The sequence below is a fragment of the Lithobates pipiens genome, unplaced genomic scaffold (genome assembly GCF_037356315.1).
Source record: "Lithobates pipiens isolate NorthernLeopardFrog02 unplaced genomic scaffold, aLitPip1_a1.2 Scaffold_16, whole genome shotgun sequence".
Lineage (NCBI taxonomy): Eukaryota > Metazoa > Chordata > Amphibia > Anura > Ranidae > Lithobates > Lithobates pipiens.
This window is the reverse complement of record NW_027507748.1, coordinates 425,357,631-425,385,009: the sequence shown is the minus strand read 5'-3', so window position 1 is coordinate 425,385,009 and position 27,379 is coordinate 425,357,631. Positions and strand designations below refer to the sequence as shown.

At 38.7% G+C, this 27,379-nt stretch overlaps 1 protein-coding gene across 1 annotated transcript in view; it reads right to left on the bottom strand.

Moving 5' to 3' along the window:
• Nucleotides 1-268: 268 nt before the first annotated feature.
• Nucleotides 269-27,379, bottom strand: part of TMEM47 (transmembrane protein 47) — a 155,970-nt gene continuing 128,859 nt past the window's right edge. The window contains exon 3 of the mRNA XM_077482556.1: nt 269-13,866. Within this exon, the coding sequence (XP_077338682.1) occupies nt 13,688-13,866 (179 nt within the window). The 3' untranslated portion in view covers nt 269-13,687. The remainder of the gene's footprint in view (nt 13,867-27,379) is intronic.

Here is a 27,379-nt window from a genome sequence, read left to right as displayed (position 1 = left end):
GCCAATCACATAAGCAAGAAATACAGTTTTTGTGCACATTCTGTACACCAAATGTGTTCAGAACGCCTGAAAGTTGCCATATTGCTTTGAATTTTTTGAGAGTTTTAGAAAATGAAGACTGAAATTGAAAATAATTTTTAACAATGTTATGTTATTTTTATTTTTGACAGTGGAATTCCTTTTTAAATGTAGAGCAGTCTGCTTTATCATCTATAGGCATGGTTTAAAGTGAAAAAATGTTCAATGAACAGAATAAAAAAAAAGAATGCACAGCTTCAAATATATTTTATTTTGTAGACAGAAATTAAATCTCTAGGCACAGTATTAGGCATTATCGAGAAAACACAGAGTCAATAGGTTAGTGTATACTGTTCTGTACAAAAATACAGTCTGAATAAATTACATTGCTAGTTATAAGATCGGGTTTTACTTACCGGTCAGTTCATTGCTTATTTAATATTATATATGTATGTATGCTTTATTTCAAACAGATAATTCTCTTTATAATCATTTTTAAATTGCAATTGCCAACTTTAAAATATTTGTGCAAGAGTTTGAATCGAATTATTATATGTTATATTGGCATATAAACATGTTATGCCTTAAAAATCAAAATGCTTTGCCCTCCTAGCACTGGGTTTATTGTTTAAAATAACTGAAATAATAAAGCAAGGTGTTTACAAACTAAATACGTTGTGATTTAGAACAAGGACAGGGTTAATAAGCACACCAACTGGTAAAGCTACAAGTAAGTATACAGCTCATCTAATTAAGAACCTACAGAGAATGAACTGTCCAGAAAAACACAGAAGGGAGCTTTATCGACACCTTTTTTTGCATACAGTATAGGCTTCATCAATGCAAAGAAACAGTTCTATTTTAAAAATGATTTACTGTTTGAAATAATACAATTAGAGACAATAAAAATATTTGAAAAGATAACTAACGCCAGTTTATAATTTCTCATTGTAAGTACCATTTATCAGAAAACGGAATATACTGTATGTACCAGCTACATGTGATGCTGTTTTTTATACTGAATAATGATATACAATAGTGCTATAAGCATTTTAGTGTTTTTTTTATATAACAAAATATATGCACCTCTGCCTTCTTGTATTATATAGCTAACGCTTCCTAATCTCATAATAGCTTTTTCAACATACTTAAGTGAAAATTAATGTGCAAACAGTAAACAGTAAAAAAAAATATATGATACAATAAAATGGACATTTCAGCTACACAAATCAACATTATAAAAATAATAAATCTACCTATGCCTGGATATGTGTATGTATATGTGTGTTAGGAACCCTTGATGTGGGTGGTACCTATCAGTATTCACCATGTGAACAGCCCTCAAAATTATACTGATAGCAAAGTAAAAATGTTCATTCTACCTTGCTGGCAATTGATGCTTGCTTGCTGTAGAAACTACATGCAAGACCTTCTATGGTAGTTCGAAGTCTGGAATCGCTTACTCTAGATGATTAGTTAACAAATAAAGGGTTAAAGTTAGCTATTGTTCTGTGTGCACGCAGCATGGAAGCACATAACAAAGAATGGGATTTTTATTTGTCATACATTATCATGCAGCAAAAATGCAAGTTTTGTAGCATCAAAATGGGCAAGTGTGAATAGGCCCTACTTATATTTTATTATTGATCATTACCAGAACAAAAAAAAAAAATCTTCATTCTAGTATCAAGTAGCTTTAAAACACAAACATTTTGGAACCTTTATGAAATGAATTCAAAATAAATTATTTAATTTACATCATTTAAAATAAACATATTTGTAAAATAAGCCTGTCACCAAAAAAGTGTCATAAAACAAATCTTCTAGTGAAAAAAATGCATATAAAATGCATTTTAAAATGATCAGCAGAGCCAGAGATATTGGTAGCTAAATATATATGCAAATATAATTTTTTCCTATAAAAAATGAATCCGACTGTGTCCCCTCAAGCCTGTATATTGGTATTTTAGCATTACAAATGAAAAGTAAGGAGGCTTGAGAGAAGCAAGGACTGGAACCTTCCATTTTCAGAAGTTGGGAATTTTAGCTGCATACATCTCTGAATCTACTAAATGTTTGTTTATAATAAATAATTTTCACTTAGAATAACTGCATTTATACATTTTCTTCATGTTACGATTAGTATGAATGGCTAAGTTTATGACAGGTTTACATACGTGCAGTAGACTTAAATTACAAAAAAAAATAAAAAATGTTTTGTTACATAATTTTGTTTCAATGAGCAGTGCCTATTCCACTGATTTTAAACTGGATGAATGTACATCTGCTCTTCTACCCACTGAATGTCACTGACGCATTAGAAAAGAAACAGCAATACTTAATGCATACAATACATGTGCACGCCCTGGAAAGTAGTACTAAGACTATGGGCTATGGAACTGAGACTATAGACTCCTCCATGTGTATATTGGGTATTATTTAATGCTCCTTTTAATATGTTTTTATTTGTTTTACTCTATAAAGAATATATATATATATATATATATATATATATATATATATATATATACAAATATATTGCTCTCTGATCATATAGGTATATTTTAGGTGGCATAACAGAGCTATCAGCATTAATGTATGTATAATCAAAATGCACAATATGTCAGATATTGAAAATTAGAAAGGAAAACAAACACTTTTGTTATATATATATATATATATATAGTAATTTTTTCATAGGTAAAATAATAAAAGTGGTTAATTATAATTAAATAAGAGAAGCTGATATGTATTTTCTTCTTACTTACACATACAAAAAATATCCAACATTAAATTTGAACTGCTAAAAATAAATAAAAAATGTCCGTTTGATTCCAAAAATGTTTGCTAGCCTGCACTTGCATGATATGTTTATATATTTGCATGAGCATAGTACTGTTAAAGGGACAAGCAAGCAATCTTACTACCTCAGTCAATCAATCTAGCCCCAATGGGCTTCTAAGAACTTTATTTAAAGGAGAAGTATGGGTTTGTTTGTTTTTCTCCATCATAATTACCTTGGTGGATGCAGCATCGGTCCGGTGTTGCATCTGTTCCCTGGCGCCTCTACACTGAGAACCGAGCAGTCGAACACCACCGATGGCTCGGTTCTCACAGCTCCCTGAGCAGAGAGCTGCTTGCTGTCAATCAGCTCTCTCTCTCCGCTCTGCTCCTCCATGCTCACTGGAGTGCTGAGCTGTGGAGGGGGTGGGGAGTGGACATCTCAGGCTCTGAGTTGAGAGCCTGAGACGGGTGTCAGTCCAGGCACCTGGTGGATCCAGACTCCCATTGTCGGGATGACACAGCGCCTGGACTGATTTCTGTGATGTCACAGGATGACAGGTCACAGGACTGCCAAATGAATTGCACTCCTGTTATCCATAGGAGAAGCCCAGCCAAACGTGCTTAGGCTGGACTTCTCCTTTAAGCATGTGTTTCCCAGCATGCATCATACACACTTCTAAATGGTAGATCACATGTGATTTAAGCAGGTCACAAACTAGTATGGATATTTCTATTGGTACATTTGATGGCCTGACGATTGTTTTTAGAAAGTGCATCAAAAACATTTGCTTTTAACATTCAATTTGGAGTGAACAGACCTTCCCAAATGAAAACTACATTCACTGTTAGAAACTCATTCTTTCCAAAATATGTTCCATCCTGCTCCTTTAAATCTTTTTATCGTGAATGTCATTTTGATCCCACCAGCAATTACAAAATCAAACAAATGTCCTAAAATGAAATATTTTAAACTAAATTCTACTAGTGTATGGCCAGCTTTAATGTGATATATTTTGCAGTTTAGCTTTTACTGTAGATTGTCAATGTGTGTTTGTAAGATCAGCTTTAGTCAAAGGGAATGCAGATATTTGTGTGTGCGCTGTTCCTTATTTGCTACATAGAGTAAAATATTATCTTTAATTGTGTTGAATAAAAAAACTAGAAACTGCAATATATTTGAAAAAAAAGTCTTTGTTAAAATGAAAAAAAAAAGCATATATACTTGCAATATCTAACAGAAAAGAAAGCTTTATGTCTACTTGTCAACCTGATCACCTCTTTAAATTACAATAGTGTCCCAGAATGCACTTAGCATTGCATACAATTCCTTATATTCTGGTTAATTACTCCAGAAAACATGTCACAGTAATAGCTGTTTTTAGTGTTGTATACAGAGATTTACAAGAACAATTGATTTCAGGTCAAGATTTGTTTTTGCTGTAATTCCATTTAAAGTGCTTTACATGATATTTAAAAGATTTTGTTTGGTTTTCGTTGATGAGGTAAATTACTATTTCAGGATTGAGCATCTAATTTATTTTTTATATTTAAAGTGTTTGTTAACCCATATATACAAATCACTGCCAGCCCCTCTATTATAGGCAGGCATAGCACACACTATATTAGTCTATTATAAAAACGAGGCTTGTAAATACCGATTTAAATCTTCAGGCCAGCCATTTGACTCACGGCTGCTGTACAGCTCTGATACATGGCTTCTGCAGGAGGGGCTGAGATCTCCCTCTGATGTTCGCTGGGAGGTTACATGGCCTCTCAGTCCCTCCTGCAGTAGCCCTGGAATCTGGCCAAGAGTCAAGTGACCGGCCTGAAGATCATGCTAAATCATTATTTACAAGCCTTCGATTTTATAAAATGCAGTGTGTTATGCCTAACTATAATAGAGGGGCTGGCAGTGACCATTTATAAAATTGTATTTCTACTAAGAGCCAGAGACACAGAACACAGAGCTGACAGGCAGGGAGTAGGGGGTGAGAGGAGAACTGAGAGCAGGGCTGCGGATGATGAAGGGATGTTTGCTGACCATGGTGGTCAGGGCTCAGCAGCCCTGATTTGCGTGGTCACTGCAGAGTGGGGAATACAGGAAGTGGCAGGATCAGCCAAGTTTATTTTACATTTTAGAGAGGGGCAGATTACACAGCACATGCACTTTGCTGTTTAATCTGCTTTAAGGGACCAGGATGTCTATTTTTTTGGGTTAACAAACACTTAAGAGTGTATTTATGTTTCTACAATTTGGCTACTTAATTCAGATGCTGTATTACTGGTTTGCAGGCTCTAACAAAAATGTAAAAATGTGAGTAATAAAAGTACACAATTTTAACTGGAGTACAAGTTTAGGGGATTTAAAAGGCAAGCAACAATAGTTCAAAGAACACTTGTGTCATTCCAGTAGTGAAGTTACAGTAAGTACAGCGATTGTGTGATTGACATTAGACAGAATAGTGAGTGAGCTGCCCACACTAAAAATTGTGTAATAAGCCTCTTTATTTTAGGCCTGATTTACATAACATGAGATAAAGTGAGAGGAACAAGGAAAAAATGAATTGTTATTTTCTAATCAGTGGCCTGTATTGAGATTATCTGACCTGGGCATACTACAGTTAAAGATAGAATCCAGGCATAACTATTTTTATTTATTATTTTTTTTACTTAAAATTCCACATTAATACTGCCATATTTTATTACTTCAGGAGCTTTCTAAGCTCTGCTGAGAGCTGCCAATATGTGCAGAATGAATAGCACTTCCGGCACTAGACTGCGTTAACCACTTAAGCCCTGGACCAATTTGCAGCCAAAGGACCAGGCCCTTTTTGCGATTTGGCACTGCGTTGCTTTAACTGGCAATTGCACGGTCGTGCGACGTGGCTCCCAAACAAAATTGCCATCCTTTTTTTTCCCACAAATAGAGCTTTCTTTTGCTGGTATTTGATCACATCTGCGGTTTTTATTTTTTGCGCTATAAACAAAAATAGAGCGACAATTTTGGAAAAAATGCAATATTTTTTCATTTTTGCTATAATAAATATCCCCAAAAAATATATAATTTTTTTTCCTCAGTTTAGGCTGATACGTATTCTTCTACATATTTTTGGTAAAAAAAATCACAATTAGCAATTATTGATTGGTTTGCGCAAAAGTTATAGCGTTTACAAAATAGGGGATAGTTTTATAGCATTTTTATTATAATTTTTTTTTTACTAGTAATGGCGGCATTCAGCGATTTTTATTGTGACTGCGACATTATGGCGGACACATCAGACATTTTTGACACATTTTTAGGACCATTGTTATTTATACAGCAATCAGTGCTATTTAAATGCACTGATTCCTATGTAAATGACACTGGCAGTGAAGGAGTTAACCACTAGGGGGCAGGGGAGGAGTTAAGTGTGACGTGTGTGTGTTTTTTTACTGTTGGAGGGCGTGGCTTGGCATGTGACATCACTGATCATCTTTCCCTATAACAGGGAACAGACGATCGGTGACAGCACACTAGGAAGCATGGGGAGAGGTTTGTTTACATATAACTCTCCTCGTTCTTCAGCTCTGTGACCCGATCGCGGGACACCAGCAGCAATCAGGTCCGCTTGTCCCGCAGCCACGGTCACGGAGTGTGCGACCCACGGCTGGGCAATTAGAGAGCCACGTACAGGTACGTGATTGTGCCTAGCCCTGCCATTCTGCCGACGTAAATGTGCAGGAGGCGGTCCTTAAGCAGTTAAAGGATTGTTCATAAATGACACCAGTTTGGTTATTGTACTCCACCCCCTCCCTCTGCTTTCCTATTCACAAATTGCAGCATAATAATCTGTGCTATACTTAGAGAGCTCATGAAGCAATAAAAATGACAGAATTAATGTTAGCATTAAAGATTAAAAAAACATAAAAATGGCTCTGCTTGGAGTTGGGTTTTAAAATTAAAATTGTAAGGGTTTTTTTTTTTAAATAACAAACATATCATACTTACCTCCACTGTGCAGCTCATTTTGCACAGAGTGGCCCCGAACATCCTCTTCTGGGATCCCTTGATGGCTCTTGTGGCTCCTCCCCACATCAGATAACCCCCTAGGAGAAGCGCTCTCCTGTGGGGGTTGACTTGCGAGCGCACTCCCAAGTCCAACATTCGGCATCCATGGACATAGAATGTATGACTCAGCCCCGCCCCCGACGCCCACATCATTGGATTGGATTGACAGCAGTGGGAGCCAATGGTTGCACTGCTATCAATCTATCCAATCAAGAACCCCCCGTGAGACAAAGCATCCCGCCGGGTCAAGTTCCAGGGCTCAGGTAAGTAAAATTGACTGGGGGTCGGTCATTGGCAGGTGTTTTTTCACCTTAATGCATATGATGCATTAAGGTGAAAAAACACAAAGTTTTCCACCCCCTTTAATCTAATACTATCCCAAAATGAGAACTCGCATACAGTTCCAATTACTGACTTAACATCTAAGTCAATCTTTACTGTAGGCTGTACATCTCTGCAATACATGCACATTCCCCCACTAAATACTGCAAGTAGGAAAAAGCAGACAAACAATTAATCTTGCAAGGAATTCACAGAGGTCCTAATCTCCTGTTCATCCTTCCTCTGCTGCACTGAAATCCCAAGCTGTGTTATCAGCCCTGTCCAATTCTCTTTTGATAGCCTACAGAAGATCAACTCCTTATGTTATGGAAGTGAAGAGACAGTTCTCTGTAGTTCAGCATAAGGGGACTAGGCACAGCTGGAAGCACTGCTTGGAATTTTGTGCAGCAGGGGTAGTTTTACTAAAACTGGTGTACTCATAATCTGGTGTAGTTGTGCATGGTAGCCAATCAGCTTCTAACTTCAGCTTGTTCAATTAAGCTTTGGCCATAAAACCTGGAAGCTGATTGGTTTCTATGCAGTTACACTAGATTTTTCACTCTCCATTTTTTTGTAAATAACCCCCACTATGTTGTCAGGTCAAACAGGAAGTTAGGAGCTCATTCACATATGTCACGGTATTTTCATGCACTTGCAATATTTTTAAAAACCCGATGCACATGGAAATGTGTATATATTATACAGATGTGCTGCATTTTTATTTATTTTTTTATTGTGCCAAGACATACACGTTAAACGTTTTCTCTATCCAATGCATCAACATAGAAACATAGTAGACAAAAAAGAGGGGGTTTATATTCTTCATCCTCAATGACCCTGCTACAAATTAACAATCAAAAAGTGAGAGAAAGGTAGAGTGATCTGCAGTTCTCCCTATATTTATCTGACTTCTGTTTATGGTAGATACATTAGGAACATATAAAATGTTTTATGCACAAAGAATGAGAGTTTTTTTAAGCTGTTCTACCATCCTTTGACTCCCTCTCCCTATTTTAAACTGAAATCTTGGCCATATCTGCAAAACCAATAGTTCCTAAGATGACCGTTGTTGGAACATATTTTTTATTTGGAGCTATTCTGCCCCTATGTATATAACTCAACATCGTTAACATTTAGTAAAAAATAAATTTTGCAGTATTTTCACATTAAAATGCAACTTCTGCTAAGTTTTCATTACAGATACAAATTTAAATTCAAAGCAATAAACAGAAAGCATGAAAGCATGTTGCTGTATCTTTCTTTTTATACACATTTATATCTATTTTTTCTCTATCTTTAACTTAAATATTATTGCATACTGCATAACAGTATTATCAAAAATAAAAAAAACTTCTGTGCTTATATACTGGAAAGCATTTACAAGTCTGGTGCAATATAATGCAAACTGCCTAAAAAAAAAGATTTGGCTATATTGTTAGTGCTAAATATTCATTAATTTATTGATACTTTTTAGGCTATTCGTCAGATTAGTATTTTCATATATGAAAATATACATCTATGTATTAACAGAAAACAAAAGAATATTAGTCCTAATTTATCAACGTGTTTCAACAAGATTTGTCTGTATTATCCTTAGCAGCCAAAACTGCATTTTATTATTTCAGCAAATTACTTAAATTAGAAGGCAAATCTGATTGCTAGGAAACACATTTATCTGAAATCATAGAAAGGAAGACAGGTTCTATCAAAATCATTGAAAGCTTAGAACCCTTGAACAATTTTGGGGTGTGTCAAGCAACCAAAATATTGCATAAGCTTGGCGCTTCACAAAACAGGGTCCTAAATGGATTAAATTTAATTTCAATGTACTATTTAACGTAAGGAAATGTAAAAATAGTGGTTTACAAATGTCAATGGCCCTTTAAGTATGCTTACAGTAAGACTGTATTAGCTGCATCCACTATTATTTCCACTTTCATTCCCTGTGTATTATAAAAATTCCTATGTACAGTGCCTTGCAAAATTATTCACCCCCTTGGCATTTTTCGTGTTTTGTTGCCTCACAACCTGGAATAAACATGGATTGTTTGAGGGTTTTCATCATTTCATTTACAGAACATGCACACAACTTTGAAGATGTTTTTTTTTTTGTGTGAAGCAAACAGCAAATAGGACAAAATAACAGAAAAAGTCAATGTGCATAACTATTCACCCCCCTAAAGTCAATACTTTGTAGAGCCACCTTTTGTGGCTATCACAGCTCCAAGTCGCTTTGAATAAGTCTCTATGAGCTTGCCACATCATACCACTGAGATTTTTGCCCATTCCTAGCAAAACTTCTCCAGCTCCTTCAAGTTGGATGGTTTGCACTTATAAACAGCAATCTTTAAGTCTGACCACACATTTTCTATTGGATTGAGGTCTGGGCTTTGACTAGGCCATTCCAAAACATTTACATGTTTCCCCTTAAACCCCTCAAGTGTTGCTTTAGCAGTGTGTTTGGGGTCATTGTCCTGCTGGAAGGTGAACCTCCGTTTTAACCTCAAATCACAGAGTGGTATAGGTTTTGCTCCAGAATATTCCCGTATTTAGCACCATCCATCTTTCCCTCAACCCTGACCAGTTTCCCAGGCCCGACTGCTGAAAAACATCCCCACAGCATGGTGCTGCCACCAAAATGTTTCACTGTGGGGATGGTGTTCTTTGGGTGATGTGATATATTGGGTTAGCGCCAGAAATAGCATTTTCTTTGATGGCCAAAAAGTTACATTTTAGTCTCATCAGATCAGAGCACCTTCCTCCATACATTTTGGGATTCTCCCATATGCCTTTTCGCAAACTCAAAATATGCCATTTTGTTTTTTGCTAAAAGTAATGGCTTTCTTCTGGCCACTCTGCCTTAAAGCCCAACTCTATAGAGTGTACGGCTTATTGTCGTCCTAGGTACAGATACTCCAGTCTCTGCTGTGGAACTCTGCAGCTCCTCCAAGGTTACCTTTGGTCTCTGTGCTGCTTCTCTGATTAATGCCCTCCTTGTCCGGTCCATGAGTTTTGGTGTGCAGCCATCTCTTGGCAGGTTTGCTGTTGTGCGATGTTCTTTTCATTTGGTTATGGTAGATTTGGTGCTCCTAGGGATCATCAAAGATTTAGATATTTTTTATAACCTAACCCTGACTTGTACTTCTCAACAACATTATCCCTTACTTGTTTGGAGAGATTACTTGATCTTCATGGCAGTATTTGGTTAGTGGTGCCTCTTGCTTAGGCGTTGCAGCCTCTGGGGCCTTTCAAAAACATGTGTATATATGTAATGACAGATCATGTGTCACTTGGATTGCACACAGATGGAAATCAGTTCACTAATTATGTGACTTCTGAAGGCAATTGGTTGCACCAGAGCTTTTTATGGGCTTCATAACAAAGGGGGTGAATACATACGCACATGCCAATTATCAGTTTTTTATTTCTGAAAAAATGTTTTATGTATATATTTTTCTAATTTTACTTCACCAACTTAGACTTTTGTGCTCTGAGCCATCACATATAATTCAGATAAAAAAAAAAAAACATTGAACTAAAGGCTGTAATGTAAAAAATAGGTAAAAAGCCAAGGAGGGTGAATACTTTTGCAAGGCACTGTATATGTGGATTTAAAGTATCTTTTTTCTTAGATGCTTTTACACTTACTTTTATCCTCCGTGCCCTCTAGGCCAATGACACAGTGCAGAGATTGGTTTGCTCAGGCTTTCCTAAGACTATATAATTTGTGCTACACAACTTTTACAATATCTCAGAAATATAACTCTTGATAATATTTGGACAGACCTGTAATATAAATGATTCTCTAGAAGCTCACACATAAAAGGCACATCATACTTCAATGTTGCATCAAACATGTTATATACTAAAAATAATGTCAATTTTGAAAGGTACCCATTAGTTTAGAATGCTGATTAATATACTACAATCAGTGGCCACCTAAGCTTTTTCCTCTATCTAACAGGCAAGCCTAGATGTACATAGCAGAATCCAATGGTGTCACTTTTCTCTTGGGGGAATAATACACTACCAGTTGAAAAGCTCCCAACCTGATCTGCTGTCAATTTCTATGTCAAGCATTGCTGAAAAAGTAGGTGGCACCCCAGTAATATCATGTCACTCAATTTAGACAACTTTAGCAGAATCAATAACATTTTAAATAAAAGGCAAAGGGCATTTATATAAAAATACTGAGATGCTTGACCTTCAGTACACACTCATGTCAGCATATGTAACATTTCATTCATATCTAATCCTGCACTGCTCCACTACACCAAAGACTACTGTAATAGATCTACAACCATAAGTACATCTGAAATTTCAGTTGACATATCTTATATTGGCATTTTTTCATATCTGCGGATTATGTAATTAAATATGCCAACATTCAAATATATATTAATCAAATTATCTATTAGTTATAGTATAACCTAAACCCTTTGCCTATGGCAGTCCTAGTACAAAATGATTTACCATTTTGTTAAAATCACAGATATATTCTGATATTAAAATATATGTTTTCTTGAGAATTATAATACAATAGCCTGACTATTTTGCCAAAGCCTAGATACCTTTAATTGCATTTTATATTTAAAAAAATAATAAAGGAAGAGCTAAATTAACCAAATTCAGTTTAACTGCCTACATTTAAATCATTTGATTCATTCAATTACAAGTCTCAAGTGAAAATTCCCTATAACAGTGAAATGGGGGCACCTTGAATCATCACCTTTTACATGTTTAGTGGCTCTAAAAAGGAAAAAAGAATGCTTACAGCTGCACAGCCTATTTCTGCATGATGCAACTCAAGTCGAAGTCCATTGTTTTTAGTGAGTTTCAAAACCTAAAGCAATGTCACATTTAGAAGTTTGAAGTGCTGCTTCTTCCCAACCACAAAGCAGCTGCTTCACAGAGGTCCAAATCGTTAGACATTGACCCACCACTGGAGATGTGTCCCCCAATCTAAAGGGAAAAAATGGCATTCAGAAGTAGTGTCACATCCCTTGTTGCAACTAGGTCCCAGAACCAACAGGAACATAATCCTACCTTGCTCTTCAACCTTTTGTTGCTTCTACTTCTTTATTATGTAAATCTGTGATTTTGGATGCTAATATGACTAAGAGGATTTTTACAGTTACAATGCTTTTAGCATAGCCATTGTTACATTATTGAATATTACTGATTGCATGCACAGTACAGCTTAGGAGGCCATAACATAGTAAGATGGGATAAAACAGATAAGTTTGTTAGGAAAAAGAAGGGGCTAGATGTAAGTAACGAATAACATAATAATATGTTGCCATTCAAAAAAATAGCTTCCTTCATACTTAAAGCTATCAGTGCATTTAGTCATGGATGGTGGTGCACACATGCAACAGCACATGTTTCAATCTATTTAAGTTGAAAGTTACTTATAAATGTGACTAATTCAGACCATATCCCTATTCTCTGGCAACCTACAGCATTAAAAGCATATTACCTTAGGCATCATGTCTTCTCATTCTAAAGTTAGCAGCATATACTGTATGTTTAACAATATGTAAATATGAAATTGATATATCTAATGGTCATGAATCTAATAGTCATGCTATGGTTAGCCAAACTAAATTTCTGGAGACAATAAGCAGTGCACACAAAGTTTGGTCACAGAATGTAGTAATACAATTCTGCATTCATTATGAATACTGCTATATATTAATTCAGAGAAGTGACAATTTATATTAACATTTATTCTACACAATATACCAAATACATAGCCTTCTTCAAAAAATAGTTACTCGAAAATCTAACAACATACTAGCTATCTTTTTTAGGCTTAGCTATAGCCTAGCTAAGGTACTCAGTTGAAAAGAAACCCACAAACCTATTTTTCTTTTATTTTCATGGAAAACAAATGTCCATTTTTAGTATTTCAAGCAAAGGTGAATGTGTAGCCTCTAGTAAAGGGCATATTCCATGGGTGTTCAAAAATGTGGCTGAGCTATGGTTTACTGCTAAGTTACCCTTTCTTGGTGAAGAAAACCCTTGTGTTATTTTTGTAAATGATTCTAATGTGAACAACCATGTCCATTGGCTATTATTCTTCCAAGAGTAATTTCACAGCATCTTGTTTCTTCAGGACCTGGTCCTGTAGCATGATGACCTCGGCAGTCTGGTATGGGGTACATTTCTTAAGAATTCTTCATCTGTGAAATTCCAGGAATTTGGCATCCATTTCAGTACTAATTTCATTGTACAGTTTATAATTACACTTTTGAAGTTTTGTTACTTCTGCTGAAGAAACAAGTTAATATTGTAGCAGATTGCATCAATTAGCTATGGAGTTATTGGTATCCTCAAATAGTTATTCTTTTTTTTCAGTGTTTTTCCTTAGGATGAATGTAAAGCTGGTTATATTACTGGCAGCCGAAAGTCAAAGGGAAATCAACTGAGCAGGTTACTTAATGCTCCACATGTCTTCTAGAAAAGGGAGATAAAAAACTGGAGTAAACTATTGTTTTGTTTCCTCTCACACACCTAGTAGTAGTCCTCATAGTTTTTTGGGTTCAGGCAGTAAAGTATGGCACCTCCAAATGAAAATATTGTTGCACCCCATGCTAATCCATAGCCCCAGTTGAACTCGTGGTATATCTTTAGAGTGACAGTCTCAATAAACTTGATTGGATACAACACAAGACCACAGACCTGAAGAACAACTGAAAAAAAAAATAATAAAAAAGCAATTAGATTCAAGAAGCACTTACATTACATATTTGCATATGCAAAATAAAATTGAGTGCAATACAATTTATTTTTAACTTAGCTTAAAGAGGAGGGCCACCTGAAGATTTTTTTTTTAAAAGTCAGCAGCTACAAACACTGTAGCTGCTGACTTTTAATAAGCACACTTACCTATCCAGGGTGCCCGTGATGTCGGCCGCCCGATGCAAACCCGTCCCTCGGCTCTCGGGTTCCGGCGCCGCCATTTGTACTAGCCTTGCGGCTTCACTCCCCGTTTCCTACTGCACATGCGCGAGACACGCAGTGCTTTGTGAATAAGGCACACACAGTTCCCAGAACACAGCGCGCCCCATTCCCCAGAAGACTCCGCAAGGAGGAGAAGACTGAAGATCACCACGGAATAGGAAGAGGCAGATTAGGGTGATCTGCCTAGCAACAGACATTTCTGGTAAATTAAAAAAAAATAATGTTTTTTAATTTATTTAAAGGATTGTTTTTATGTTTTTTTTTTTTTTTTTTTTTTAGGGTGGCCCTCCACTTTAATGTTTTAATGTTCAGAACCCAGCTGGATGAATCCCTAAAAAGTCATTTATTGCAAAAGTGTTGAAAATAACACTTAAAATAACAGACAGTAATGAAATTGTAATACAGTACCTTTACTTCAATAATCCTACTAATATAGGATATATTTGTTTTGCTTTTTAAGATTTGGTCCATCAGAGTCACTCATTGCTTTTCACTGCAACTACAATGGAGGGAGGCAGTGCAGAGAGTTGTAAGAGATCTAAAGTTGATTACTAAAGCAAAATTAGCTGTTCACTTTTCATAGTCTCTAACTGTATACAAGGAAAAAAATAAAATAAACAGTACTTTTGCTCGTACATGATTGGATGATTGACGCCAGCATAGCCTTACCACCATTCACTAAGCTAAGGTAAAATTCTCTTGAAAAGTGAAAAATCGCTTTCAAATGGAAAAACCCATTTGCTTTTAGTAAATCAATTACAAAGCCTCACCTAAAGTCACTGGCTGAATCAACTCACTGATGTCAACCAAAAATGTTATCACAGTTTTGGGGGCTTTAAACTTTAAAAACAGAATAAAGAATCAGCAATAAACAAATAATTCTTTATCATCAACCTTTTTAGAGCTGATAGTGATTTTTTAACCTATTGCATAACCTAAAGGTGATGCTAAAGAACATATCTAAAAAAAAATTGTAAACATCAGTAAGATCCATTTTTTTGTGACTGGTGGTGATGCTCAGGAACATCTTCTACATAAAATATTGTACACAGTAGTAAAGTCTTTTTGAAGGAACAATGAATTTACAACAAAACAACTTTTTTTAAGGCAACATATACAACTGAAAGCTGATTCAAGTGAAGTGTAAAAGCATAACAGTAACACAGTTCAGAAGCCTTAATATTCTGTAGTCTGTAGTGGAACCAGTTTTAGCAAAAGAGACACTTTATGGCTTATATAACTTGCACTGTCAATGATTTGTTAAACTCAGCAAGGCAATGTGGATTAAAACAGTATTAAAAAATTACGGGACAGCCCCCTGTGTTGACATATGATTTTCATTTAATACTGCATTATAAAAGATCATATCCCTGCCTCTCAGTTTTTTTTATTCATTTACTGAAGTAACAGGTATTAAAATAATCTCCTTAGACCACACTTATCAATGCACCTACCATTTCTAGCTTTGTTAAAGTTCATAAGTATTTGCATTTACATTTCCCTTAGTGACCAAATATAAACCAACATTTTTAAATGGCACAGTATGAGCAGAAAAGGAAGTGTGGCATTTACATATGATCGAAATCAACTCATTCTTATTTTAACATAACGTTTAAAGTATATTTGAAATTACTAGGAGACTGGCTTCTTTAGGGTAGATTTTGGTGACCACTCACTAAATACTAGATTGGGCCCAAAATCATAAAAATGAATTCACACAAGACATGAGCATTCTACTTTAGAATGGTACATGGCACAAATTATGTCCGCAGTCTCTGGGGCTAAAGCACTGTCCCAACTCCTAATGGATATCGGACTCAAATGCAGTCTGTTTTTAGGTGCTTCTGGGTTGCTTTGACTTGCAATTCAATTATGCCGATATGCCTATTAGTCTGCACAAGGAGTTTCTTCATGCTGCTTCTATGTTGCATTGAGCTACTTCTAAGCTGTGTGGAGCTGCTTTGTGTTGCTTCTTCATCACACGTATTAAGAAAAGTAGCTCAGATGCAAACCACAGCCTATATACAAGCGCCCTAGATGGTAAAGAGTTATTGTACCAGGAGAATGATTGTTTTCATGTGAAAAACCTGTTGTTGTATGTGCCCTATCCTACTCATACCATAAGTGTTTCATTTAAAAAATGTGCTAAAAAAGTAATAAAAAAAAACACCCTTCACATATTTCAGGACACTACAATGTGCCAGCACATTGTAAGGCAATGTAATGCAGCTGTCAGAAGAACATGCAGCACCCCTAATCTAATATGCAAAAACGGACTTCCTAAAGGAATAGGCCTGCCCGATCCCAAAGTGCAAGGCTCCTTATCTGATTATCCTACTCAGAGCCGGAGAAGTGCCCCTAGTAATTATCTAACTAGATCTACTTAATGCCATTTCATTGGCTGTAGTAATGGTTTTTAAATTGTTGCAGTTGGATTTTCCTAGTATTGTTTTCCTGTTTTGTTAACAGTTCATTTTCTACAGTAAAATTACATGGGCTGTATAGCCTTGATACAGTGTATGCTTGTAGCTAACAGTAAGTACAGTACTTTTAAATTATTTCTGTAAACATTCCATTTAAATCTAAAGGTCTATCTAGCTGAAATAAGAGGAAAAAAATCATGAAAGAAACAGATTAGCCCTGTCTTTGTCCAACTGAGCAGAAAATGTTAAAAATGTAAATAATGGAGATTTATCTTAACTTGTGACAGTCACGGGGCTATGATTTCTTCTGACCAACAAAATTATTTTTTTCAGTTCAACCATGACTTTGCATGTGCTTCTCACAAAATCTGTTACATTTTTTAAACCATACATCTATGCTTGGGGATATTTTTATTGCCACTTCCAGCGTCAAAAAAATAATTAAATGAATAAAAGATCAAAGAGCATAAAGCATATGTTACACTACAATTGTCAGCTGCATAGCTTATTTTATAAATGAAGCAGTCATAAAGATGATATTCAGTCATCTAAATATGAGCAGGTACCGGCAAAGAACATGCAGGCTGAGCTTCTTACAGTCTTTATAGTGAAAGTTTTTCAACACAAACTACAGTAGACAGTAGAGCACCATCTATGTACTTTTGAAAGTCTTCACAGTAAACTAGAGTTTTCCCAGAATGAACTACCTGATCAGACTCTGAAACGACCATATACAGTTTAGGATCACAGCAGCTCTCTAAATACTAACACTTTGTTAATGTAAACGAAGGTGAGATATACTGTATTTATTTATATTATTATTATTATTATTATTATTAATGATTTATATAGCGCCAACAGTTTACGCAGCACTTTACAATGTATAGGGGAGACAGCAAAATTACAGTACAATACAAAAGGTACAGGAGGGCCCTGCTCATAGAGCTTACATTCTAAAGGGAGGGGGTGGTGGTACAAAAAGTAATAGCTGCAGAGAATGATTTGATGGGAGCAGCTCAGGGACAGTTAGGTGGGTGTGGGATGGGCTTCCCTGAATAAATGAGTTTTCACGGAACTCTTAAAGGTGGACAGGGTAGGGGCTGAGTGGACAGACTGGGGCAGGGAGTTCCAGAGGATGAGAGAGGCTCTGGAGAAGTCTTGAAGGCGAACATGAGAGGAGGTAACAAGGGAGCTAGAAAGCAGGAGGTCGTCGGAGGAGCGGAGGGGACGATTTGGGCGATATCTGCAGATGAGGTTGGTGATGTAGATGGGGGCAAGGTTGTGGATTGCTTTGTATGTTATGGTTAGCATTTTTAATTTTACACGGTGGGGTAGGGGAAGCCAGTGAAGGGATTGGCAGAGAGGAGTAGCAGTCACGGAACGATTAGTGAGGTGTATTAGTCTAGCAGCAGCATTCATAGTAGACTGAAGGGGGGATAGCCTGCTTAAGGGTAGGCCATTAAGGAGAGAGTTGCAGTAGTCAAGGCGGGAAATAATCAAGGCGTGAATAAGTTGCTTAGTGGTGTCATTAGTCAGGAAGGGTCAAATTCTGGAGATGTTGTGGAGGTGAAGGCGGCAGGATTTAGCCAGTGATTGGATATGGGGGCTGAAGGAGAGGTCAGATTCAAGGATTACACCCAGGACTCTGACATGAGTGGAGGGACCAATGGTTGTGTTGTTGATATTAATGGTGAAGTCACGGGGGGGAAGGAAGTGGTGTGACATCCATACTGATACTGTATGTCATTCAGTAAGTTAGAGATATGTGAGGAGATTGAGGGGGTGAGTTGAGGAGTGGAGAGATAGTATGATAAATAGATAGCATAGATATTATGTGACTACATGCAAATAATATGTAACTGTAAACCTTACAAATCCTTATTACCTCTCCTAGAGATCAGATAACTCATTATGATATTACCTTTACTTTCCTTTGTACCAGGAACACCCGCTCCATCTTTGTTCAGATATCAATCAGCATATAATACTTTATAAAAATGAATGCAAAATGTTCTCTGATTGAACCAAGTGGAGAGGCAGGGCAGTGATGTCACAATCGCCACCCCAATCAATCAGAAAACACTTTGCATTCATTAAGAAAATGCAAAGCATTCTCTGAATGGCACCCATGCTGAGTGGCCAACCTTCTGTGTTCAGAATGCATCAGGGTAACCACTCCGCACAGGACCCAGAAGTAAGGGGAGATCCCTGGAATAGCCGTGTCTACTTCAGTGAATTACAGCTTTCCGGGGCATCAGCCAGTTATAATATATAATTGAGCTGGGTCAATGTAACTACGTCTAAAATATCCATAGCTGGAATTCATCTTTAGGTTATTTAAGGTCTACTTTAACATAATGAGGCTTTAAAAGCCTACACTCCTTTGCTGTGCCAAAAAATGTATTATTTGAGAAGATTATCCCTGAGGTATACATTTAGGAAAAAAAAATGGTAATTACAACACATTTGGTTTTCAGAAACAATACACAGACTTCTATTAAAATGCAAAAGCAGTTTATATGAGTATAACTGATATTTTATAGGAGAGGGTGGTAGGCCTACCAGACAATCAATTTAGTGAATTGTCTTCTTGATATAACGCAGTTTCTCAAAGTTTCCTTCAAGAACAGCACAAAACATTGAACTACAGACGTGGTATGAATTTCAAACATCTCCAGCATGTTATTAGATAAAGGGTAATGCTAGCAATCATTGCACCAAATATATCTGGTTTATTATCAAACTAGGTATTCATTCAAAATTGAACTAAATACCTACATTAAATATAGATATTTACCATCTAATATACATAAATGTAAATATCTCTTCTTACTGTGGTGCTGTTTGACATTTTAATATTGTGAGAAATGGGACAGGAAACATTAGGCAATCATGCAATGTTAAACATACAATGATACATTAAAAATGTCCTTATTATATTTTTTTACTAAAGCCTAATTTTTTTAAAATTTAAAAATAACAAAAATATTATACTTACCTGCTCTGTGCATTGGTTTTGCACAGAAAAGCCCAGCTCTTCCTCTTCTCGGGTTCCTCAATGGCGATTTTGAACCCTCCCTCCTGCTGGGTGCCACCACAGCAAGCAGCTTGCGGTTTAGACATTAATGGCTGTGCGTTGAGTTATTTTGAGGGGACAGCAAATTTACACACACTATTTTACATTGTAGCAAAGTGTAATTTCTTTAGTGTTGTCACATTAAAAGATATAATAAAATATTTACAAAAATGTGATGGGTATACTTACTTTTGTGAGATACTGTATTTTTGGTAAAAAAATCCCAATAAGCTTATATTGATTGGTTTGCGCAAAAGTTATAGCATCTACAAACTGTGGGATGTTATTTTTTTAACTAGTAATGGCAGCAATCATCGACTTATAGCAGAACTGCAAAATTATGGCGGACAGTCAGACACTAACTGACACTTGTGGACCAGTGACACTAATACAGCAATCATTGCTAAAAATATGCATCTCTGTACTAATAACACAGCCTGGAAAGGGGTTAACATCAGGGACATGTGTGCCTAGCCAGTTTTTTTTATCAGTGTGGGAGGTGCTTTTACTAGAGGAAGGCATGGATCCATGACCCTGCTTTGCAGGATAACAGGATCCGTGCCTTCCCTACTGACAGAACGGCGATCTCCCTTGTTTACATAGGAAGTTCTGCCTCTGAGCTGTATAATCACAGCAGGAGCAGGCCGTCGGCGGTGCTCATAAGCGCCCCCATCACAGAAGTGTCGGATCACGTACTAGGTATGTGATCCAATGCAGCAGTGTTACCTTGCCACTGTATATTTAAGTTATACAGTCATCTAAGTGGTTCGTGTTGGGAATCGTCACTCAATACACTAACTGAAGATTCACTTTAGTTATCCACTATGAAAAGCAAATTCTTGTTTTTTTTATTTATTTCATCTGCACATCAATGGGCATTCAAAGTGAACACAGCTACAATTTATAGAGTGAAGATTCTTAACATCTTTAGTAGATCAGCTTAAATAAAAAAAAAAAACTTTAAAGACAAAAGTCTACAATTAATATCACAGCTTGTGTGGTATCTGCTTTATATATATATTCTATATAAATAATGTTGGTTCTTCTACACATTGCCATTCTCTCTTGCATATGACACCTCGATTCCATGACAACACCTATGACAATAAAGCAAAATGCTGCCAAAGCAGCTGCTGACAAGACTTGTATTTGTAATCACACTAGAAGAAATACCATTTAGGCCGCGTACACACGGGCGGACTGTTCGCCCAACTTTGTCCGCTGAACAGTGTTTCAGCGGACAGTCCGCTCGTGTGTGGGCTTCAGCGGACAGTTTCAGCGGACTGTTTGACGAACAAAGTCTTATGGAATTTCCGTAAAACTGTTCGCTGAAACTTGGTTTCAGCGGACAGTCCGCCCGTGTGTGGGCCAGTCCGCTGTACTTTCGAAATGAGCGGACTGTTCCCGCCCGGAGAAAAGTCTGCTCATTTCGAGCGCGTCTCCAGGTAGGCGGGGCCTGCGAAGGAGACGTCGCGGGCTCCGCCGCCTGGTATGGACTTAAAGGGGAACTCCAACGCCGAAAAAAATCGGCGTGGGGGTCCCCCCAAAGTCCACAACAGACCCTTGTCCGAGCACGCTACCCGGCCGGCCAGGAAAGGGGGGCGAGCGAGCGCGCCCCCCCTCCTGAGCCGTACCAGGCCGCGTGCCCTCAACATGGGGGGTGCCTTGGGGAAGGGGGGGCCACGCGGCCCCCCCACCCCAAAGCACCTTGTCCCCATGTTGATGAGGACAGGGGCCTCTTCCCGACAACCCTGGCCGTTGGTTGTTGGGGTCTGCGGGCGGGGGGCTTATCGGAATCCGGGAGCCCCCTTTAATAAGGGGGCCCCCGGATACCGGCCCCCCACCCTATGTGAATGAGTATGGGGTACAATGTACCCCTACCCATTCACCTGTAAAATAAAAGTACCCAAAAAAAAACACAACACACGAGATAAAATATTTTATTGCACAGCTCCGTGGGTCTTCCGTCTTCGGGGGTCTTCTCGCCGGACTCCTCCGCTATCTTCTTGTAGCTCTTTTGCTAGCGGAGGAGTCCGGCTTTCTTCCTCCCCGCCGCCGGCCTCTTCTCCCGACTTCGGGGGTCTTGTCCCCCTCTTCGGGTTCTTCTCCCGGGCCACCGCGCCTTCTTATAGCTCTTTTGCAGGCGGTGGCCCGGTCTTCTGTCGCCGCTGTCGCCGTCGCCTTCCGTTCTTCTTCTTCTTCTTCTCCAGGAGATGTTGACACGTCGCTCTCTCCGGCCGGAATGCCAGAGCAGCGCTGTGCGGCCACTTATATAGTGACAATGGGGCGGTGTCACATGGTATATGTCACATAGGTTGGTCACATGGGTTGATGTCACATGGGGACTATGACATCGTAAGGGGGCGGGGTCACCATGTGACCAACCCATGTGACATATACCATGTGACACCGCCCCATTGTCACTATATAAGTGGCCGCGCAGCGCGGCTCTGGCATTCCGGCCGGAGAGAGTGACGTGTCAACATCTCCTGGAGAAGAAGAAGAAGAAGAAGAAGAAGAAGAACGGAAGGCGACGGCGGCGACAGAAGACCGGGCCACCGCCTGTAAAAGAGCTATAAGAAGGCGCGGTGGCCCGGCAGAAGAACCGAAGAGGGGGACAAGACCCCCGAAGTCGGGAGAAGAGGCCGGCGGCGGGGAGGAAGAAAGCCGGACTCCTCCGCTAGCAAAAGAGCTACAAGAAGATAGTGGAGGAGTCCGGCGAGAAGACCCCCGAAGACGGAAGACCCCCGGAGCTGTGCAATAAAATATTTTATCTCGTGTGTTGTGTTTTTTTTTGGGTACTTTTATTTTACAGGTGAATGGGTAGGGGTACATTGTACCCCATACTCATTCACATAGGGTGGGGGGCCGGTATCCGGGGGCCCCCTTATTAAAGGGGGCTCCCGGATTCCGATAAGCCCCCCGCCCGCAGACTCCGACAACCAACGGCCAGGGTTGTCGGGAAGAGGCCCTTGTCCTCATCAACATGGGGACAAGGTGCTTTGGGGTGGGGGGGCCGCGCGGCCCCCCCTTCCCCAAGGCACCCCCCATGTTGAGGGCACGCGGCCTGGTACGGCTCAGGAGGGGGGGCGCGCTCGCTCGCCCCCCTTTCCTGGCCGGCCGGGTAGCGTGCTCGGACAAGGGTCTGTTGTGGACTTTGGGTGAACCCCCACGCCGATTTTTTTCGGCGTTGGAGTTCCCCTTTAAGTCCATTCCAGGCGGCGGAGCCCGCGACGTCTCCGTCGCGGGCCCCGCCTACCTTGACACGCGCTCGAAATGAGCGGGCTGTCCTCCTCGTGTGTGGGCGAGTCCGTTCATTTCAAAAGTTGCGCGGACTTAGTACGACGAACTTAGTCCGCTCAAAAAGTGCCGTGTGTGGGCAAGTTCGTTCATTCAAAAGTTTGAGCGGACTGTTTGACGAACTTAGTTTCGGCAGACAGTCCGCCCGTGTGTACGCGGCCTAAAGGTCTAGTTCACTTCTAGTCCATTCATCTGTTTTCAACCTCAGGCCGTAAAACACTGGTTACTCTTTGGATTGTCCCCCTAGCTTTTATTGGAATAAAGTTGTATCTGGACCTTTTAGCAGTGGTGTCGCACTTCAATTTACATTTTGCTACAATAAAGTAATAGTTACAATAAAGCAACAGCTCAGAAGGTTTTAGTAGTACTGTAAGCATGTTCTATCTTGGAAAATAAAACATTTATACTTAATGAATATTAAAAAGTACTTCAGCTTGTCTAGATTGTGCAGCAATGTGTAGATCTCTGAAAGCTGATGGCAGAGAGAACCATGAAACTATAACATGATCATGCATTTTTAGCTTCAAGCGCTTTCTGTTCGATTACAGGTAAATACATAATTTAAAGGCTCATTCGGATGTACAGCCAGGGTGGTGGTAAAAGCAGGTAGCTGAGGCATGGTTTTCCTGGCACCCCTCACAGTCCACCTAAACAAAGACATGCAGCCACTCAGGATTGTACGCATGCCACAGCCATGACGTTTTGCTTTGTGGGCATGTCAAAAATGAACCCCTTGTCAAATCTGGTGGCCAGTACCACCACTAAATGCACCTATTAAAGTTAATAGGGCTGTGCCACAACTACCCTGCAACTGTGTGCAATGCCTCCATTTGGGGTGTGGTGGTTCTTTTAGGGTATAAAACAGGTGGGGAATATATGTTAGTAATTCAATCAACTTTTAACAAAATGTAAGATGAATAGATAGGGACCCAATTGTTTTTTGTTTTTGTTTTTTACCCAGAGCACTATTATAAAGTTAGTTTGCAAAAGAGTCTGACCTAAAGGAGAAATCCAGCTTGAGCATTTTAGGCTGGGTTTTTCCTCTGGGTCACAGGAGTGCAAATCGTTTTGCACTCCTGTGATCCGTTTTCAGCGGAGAGCAGTCTGAAGTCTGCTCTCTGCTGACACCACTTCCAACAGTTGAGGCATAGCTTCATGAGCGTGGATGAGGAAAGATGCTGACTGACAGCCAGAAGCACTTCTCTCTGGGATCTGTGGGAACTGAGCCATCGGCGGTGTTCACTGGCTCGGTTCTCAGTGCAGAGACGGTGGGGGACAGATACAGCATCGGTCTGATGCTGCATCCACATAGGTAAGTATGAAACTAAAAAAAAAAAAAAACATACTTCTCTGTTAAATACTTTTGAGTCACAGAACTTGAGTAAGCAAAGGGATTTTGTCAAAATTCTTTATCCCCATACCTAATTCAGGCCAGTGGCTTAGCCACCAAGGCAACTAACATTCTTAAAAGGCAAGTTCAGAAATGTCAGCTTCCATAATATTTCATAACAGTTTCTTTACCCCTTTTCCTTTCCAAGTGGTTACACCAGGATCATGGTTGCAGATCCTGCTATTGTTTTTTTCAGGTAAACTGAATTGCTTTTTGTAGGTGGCAGAAGGGGTAAACCCTTCTTCCGCTGCCTTTACCAGGCTCTCCTATCCCATTAGGGAGGCCAGTACAGATGCGACTGGACAGGTCCCATTCCCTAGAACAGTTCCTGCCCTTCTTCTTTGGTGTCAGAAAATGGAAGCGACAAAGATTTGTTTATTTAGAAGCCATTATCAGATTGTACAGCATCTAATCAAACCGATCTCCAATTTGATCAAACACTTTGAAGGCCAAAGGAGAGATCTGGGGTCTATTAGACAAAAAAGGGGACCTGCCATGGCCCATGTTATCGCAAGGGATGTTATTCATCAAAAATAAAAAGGTATAATTCAATTTAACCACTTAAGGACCAAGCCTATTTCTGACATTTGTTGTTTACAAGTTAAAATGGATTTTGTCTTGCATACAAACGGTACACAATTGTTGGCCAACAAACACAAACATGGTGATGTACTAGACGTACTATGAGCCAAAAAAGTTCAATTGTCAGGCGCCACCCTTTGTGCTCCTTCTGCTAATTTCGTGTTAGTAGAAGTTTGGTGAGTGCTGATTCATGCTTTTCATTTCGCACTTTTCAATTCACACTTTTCTGTTTCTTAACGGCTGTACATCAACCAGCCATGTTGCCGCTGGTGAAGCTGGCAATAACTGTAGTTATTGTAGTACTACAGTGATAACAGAGATCTTCTGGGTCCTATTTTGAGCATGTTCCAATCTGCACACTGACGACAAGTGGTTACTCCTTTGGCAAAGCCACTATTTACACAATTACTTTTTTTAATGAATAGAAGGTATTCTCTGATTAGATGAGGTGGAAAGGAGGGGTGGTGACATCATGATCTCATTCTCATCCGATCAGAAAACATTGAAACAAAAATACAAGGCATACTGTGAATGAGGGCAGTGCCAAATGAGTGGCCCCTGTGGTCAGTGTGTAGAGTGGAAGCCACTTGACACAGCACCTAGAAGAAGTGATGACTACTACAGTGATTGTAAACCTCCCCAGTAGTCCCTCAGGTAGGAAACATGCATACCTAAATCACAAAACAGATCATACCAAGAGTTGAACTTTAAGCATTTACATTTTTTCAGTAATTTTCATTAAGAAATGTATATAAAAAGGCACAAACCAATAGGTTCCAGGTCTACTGGCCAAAGAACTTTTAAGTGTTTCAACAGTGATTATATGGACACACTGTGTGATATCCTTTTTTTATTTTATTTTGCAAACAGGGCAGACTTTGGTTGGGCTATATCCCCCTGCAGTTACAACTATTTCAGCTATGTTATGCAGGGTGAAGGGGTGGAAGCACAGAGGTGCACTTTTTTTCTTTTTCAAACCCAATCAGAAACATGTGGAAACAAAAGAAGAGAAAATAATGTGTCCAGAATATGGGCTTTCTCTTTAAATATGCATCATTTATACTTAAAACAAAATCAGTAAATTTTCTCTCTTCTCCCTGTCCTGACCTGAGATTTGATGTACCACTAGGCAAGCTGCACAAGGCAGTTTTAGAAAGATATAAACAGCCTGTTTATTACACATTAAATTGGCATGAGCCAGCATTGAGAGTTGAGGTTTTGTCTTTGGTTTTAAAGATCCCATATAAAGGACTGGCACTTTCAGGTCAATTAACTTTTGGATATTGGATGATTTAATATGTATATGTTCTATTTCCATCGTATTTCTTCCTGTGATTAGCAATATATATTTCAGTCTGCATAAGTCAGTACCATTTTGAATGAAGTGGGAATTATCCAAACGGGATAGACTAAATAATGAAGGCACTTCATCACAATATCAAGATTGTATGCTGTACAAATGTTGTATAATTGGCTCCTGAAGAAGTGGACTAAGTCCAGGAAACATGTTGAGCGTCTTGATTATCATATGTGGACAAGATATATCATACAAGACTTTGGTCCGGCCTCACCTGGAGTATGCTGTCCAGTTCTGGGCACCAGTCCTCAGGAAGTATGTACAGGAAATGGAGTGAGTACAGAGTGGGCAACAAAGCTAATACAGGGACTGGAGGATATTAGAAAGGTTATGAGCACTGAACTTATTCTCTCTGGAGAAGAGATGCTTGAGAAGGGATATTTTTAATTTTAATTTACAAATACCATACTGGTGACCCCACAGTAGGGAACAAATGTGTCCTTAGAAAGGAGTTTATTAAGACACGTGGCCACTCATTAAGATTAGAAGAAAAGAGGTTTAACCTTAGACTACGTAGAAGGTTCTTTACTGTAAGAGCGGCAAGGATGTGAAATTCACTTCCACATGTGTTTTTTTCAGTGAGGAGCATCGATAGTTTAAAAAAAACTATTAGATAAGTACCCGAATGACCACAACATACAGGGATATACAATGTAATATTGATATATAATCACACACATAGGTTGAACTTGATGGACTTTTGTCTTTTTTCAACCTCACCTACTATGCAACTATATGAATTTAAGCCTTTTTTGATCACAGATTGCAATATGGGAATGTGTTTGCGTAATATCTTTATATTTTAACGTGAAGTAATAAAACTGTGCATTTTAACTACAAGAATGGTATGCCTCAAAAGTCCCATTTTTGATACTACAATAATTTTAAGATGATATACTTAAAACAAAAACAGTAAATTTGTTTGAAATCTAAGGCTGCATAGAATGATGTATGACTATACTCTCCTTGATGTGACTGTGCATAAAAAGTTTTAGGTATTAGATATGCTAGATAGACCCATTAAGCAAAATTAAGATTTGAAAGCTTGATTGCCAAGTAAATAATTAATGCTGTTTAAAGATTGATCCACTATCTGTGTGCACCTGCAGAGACT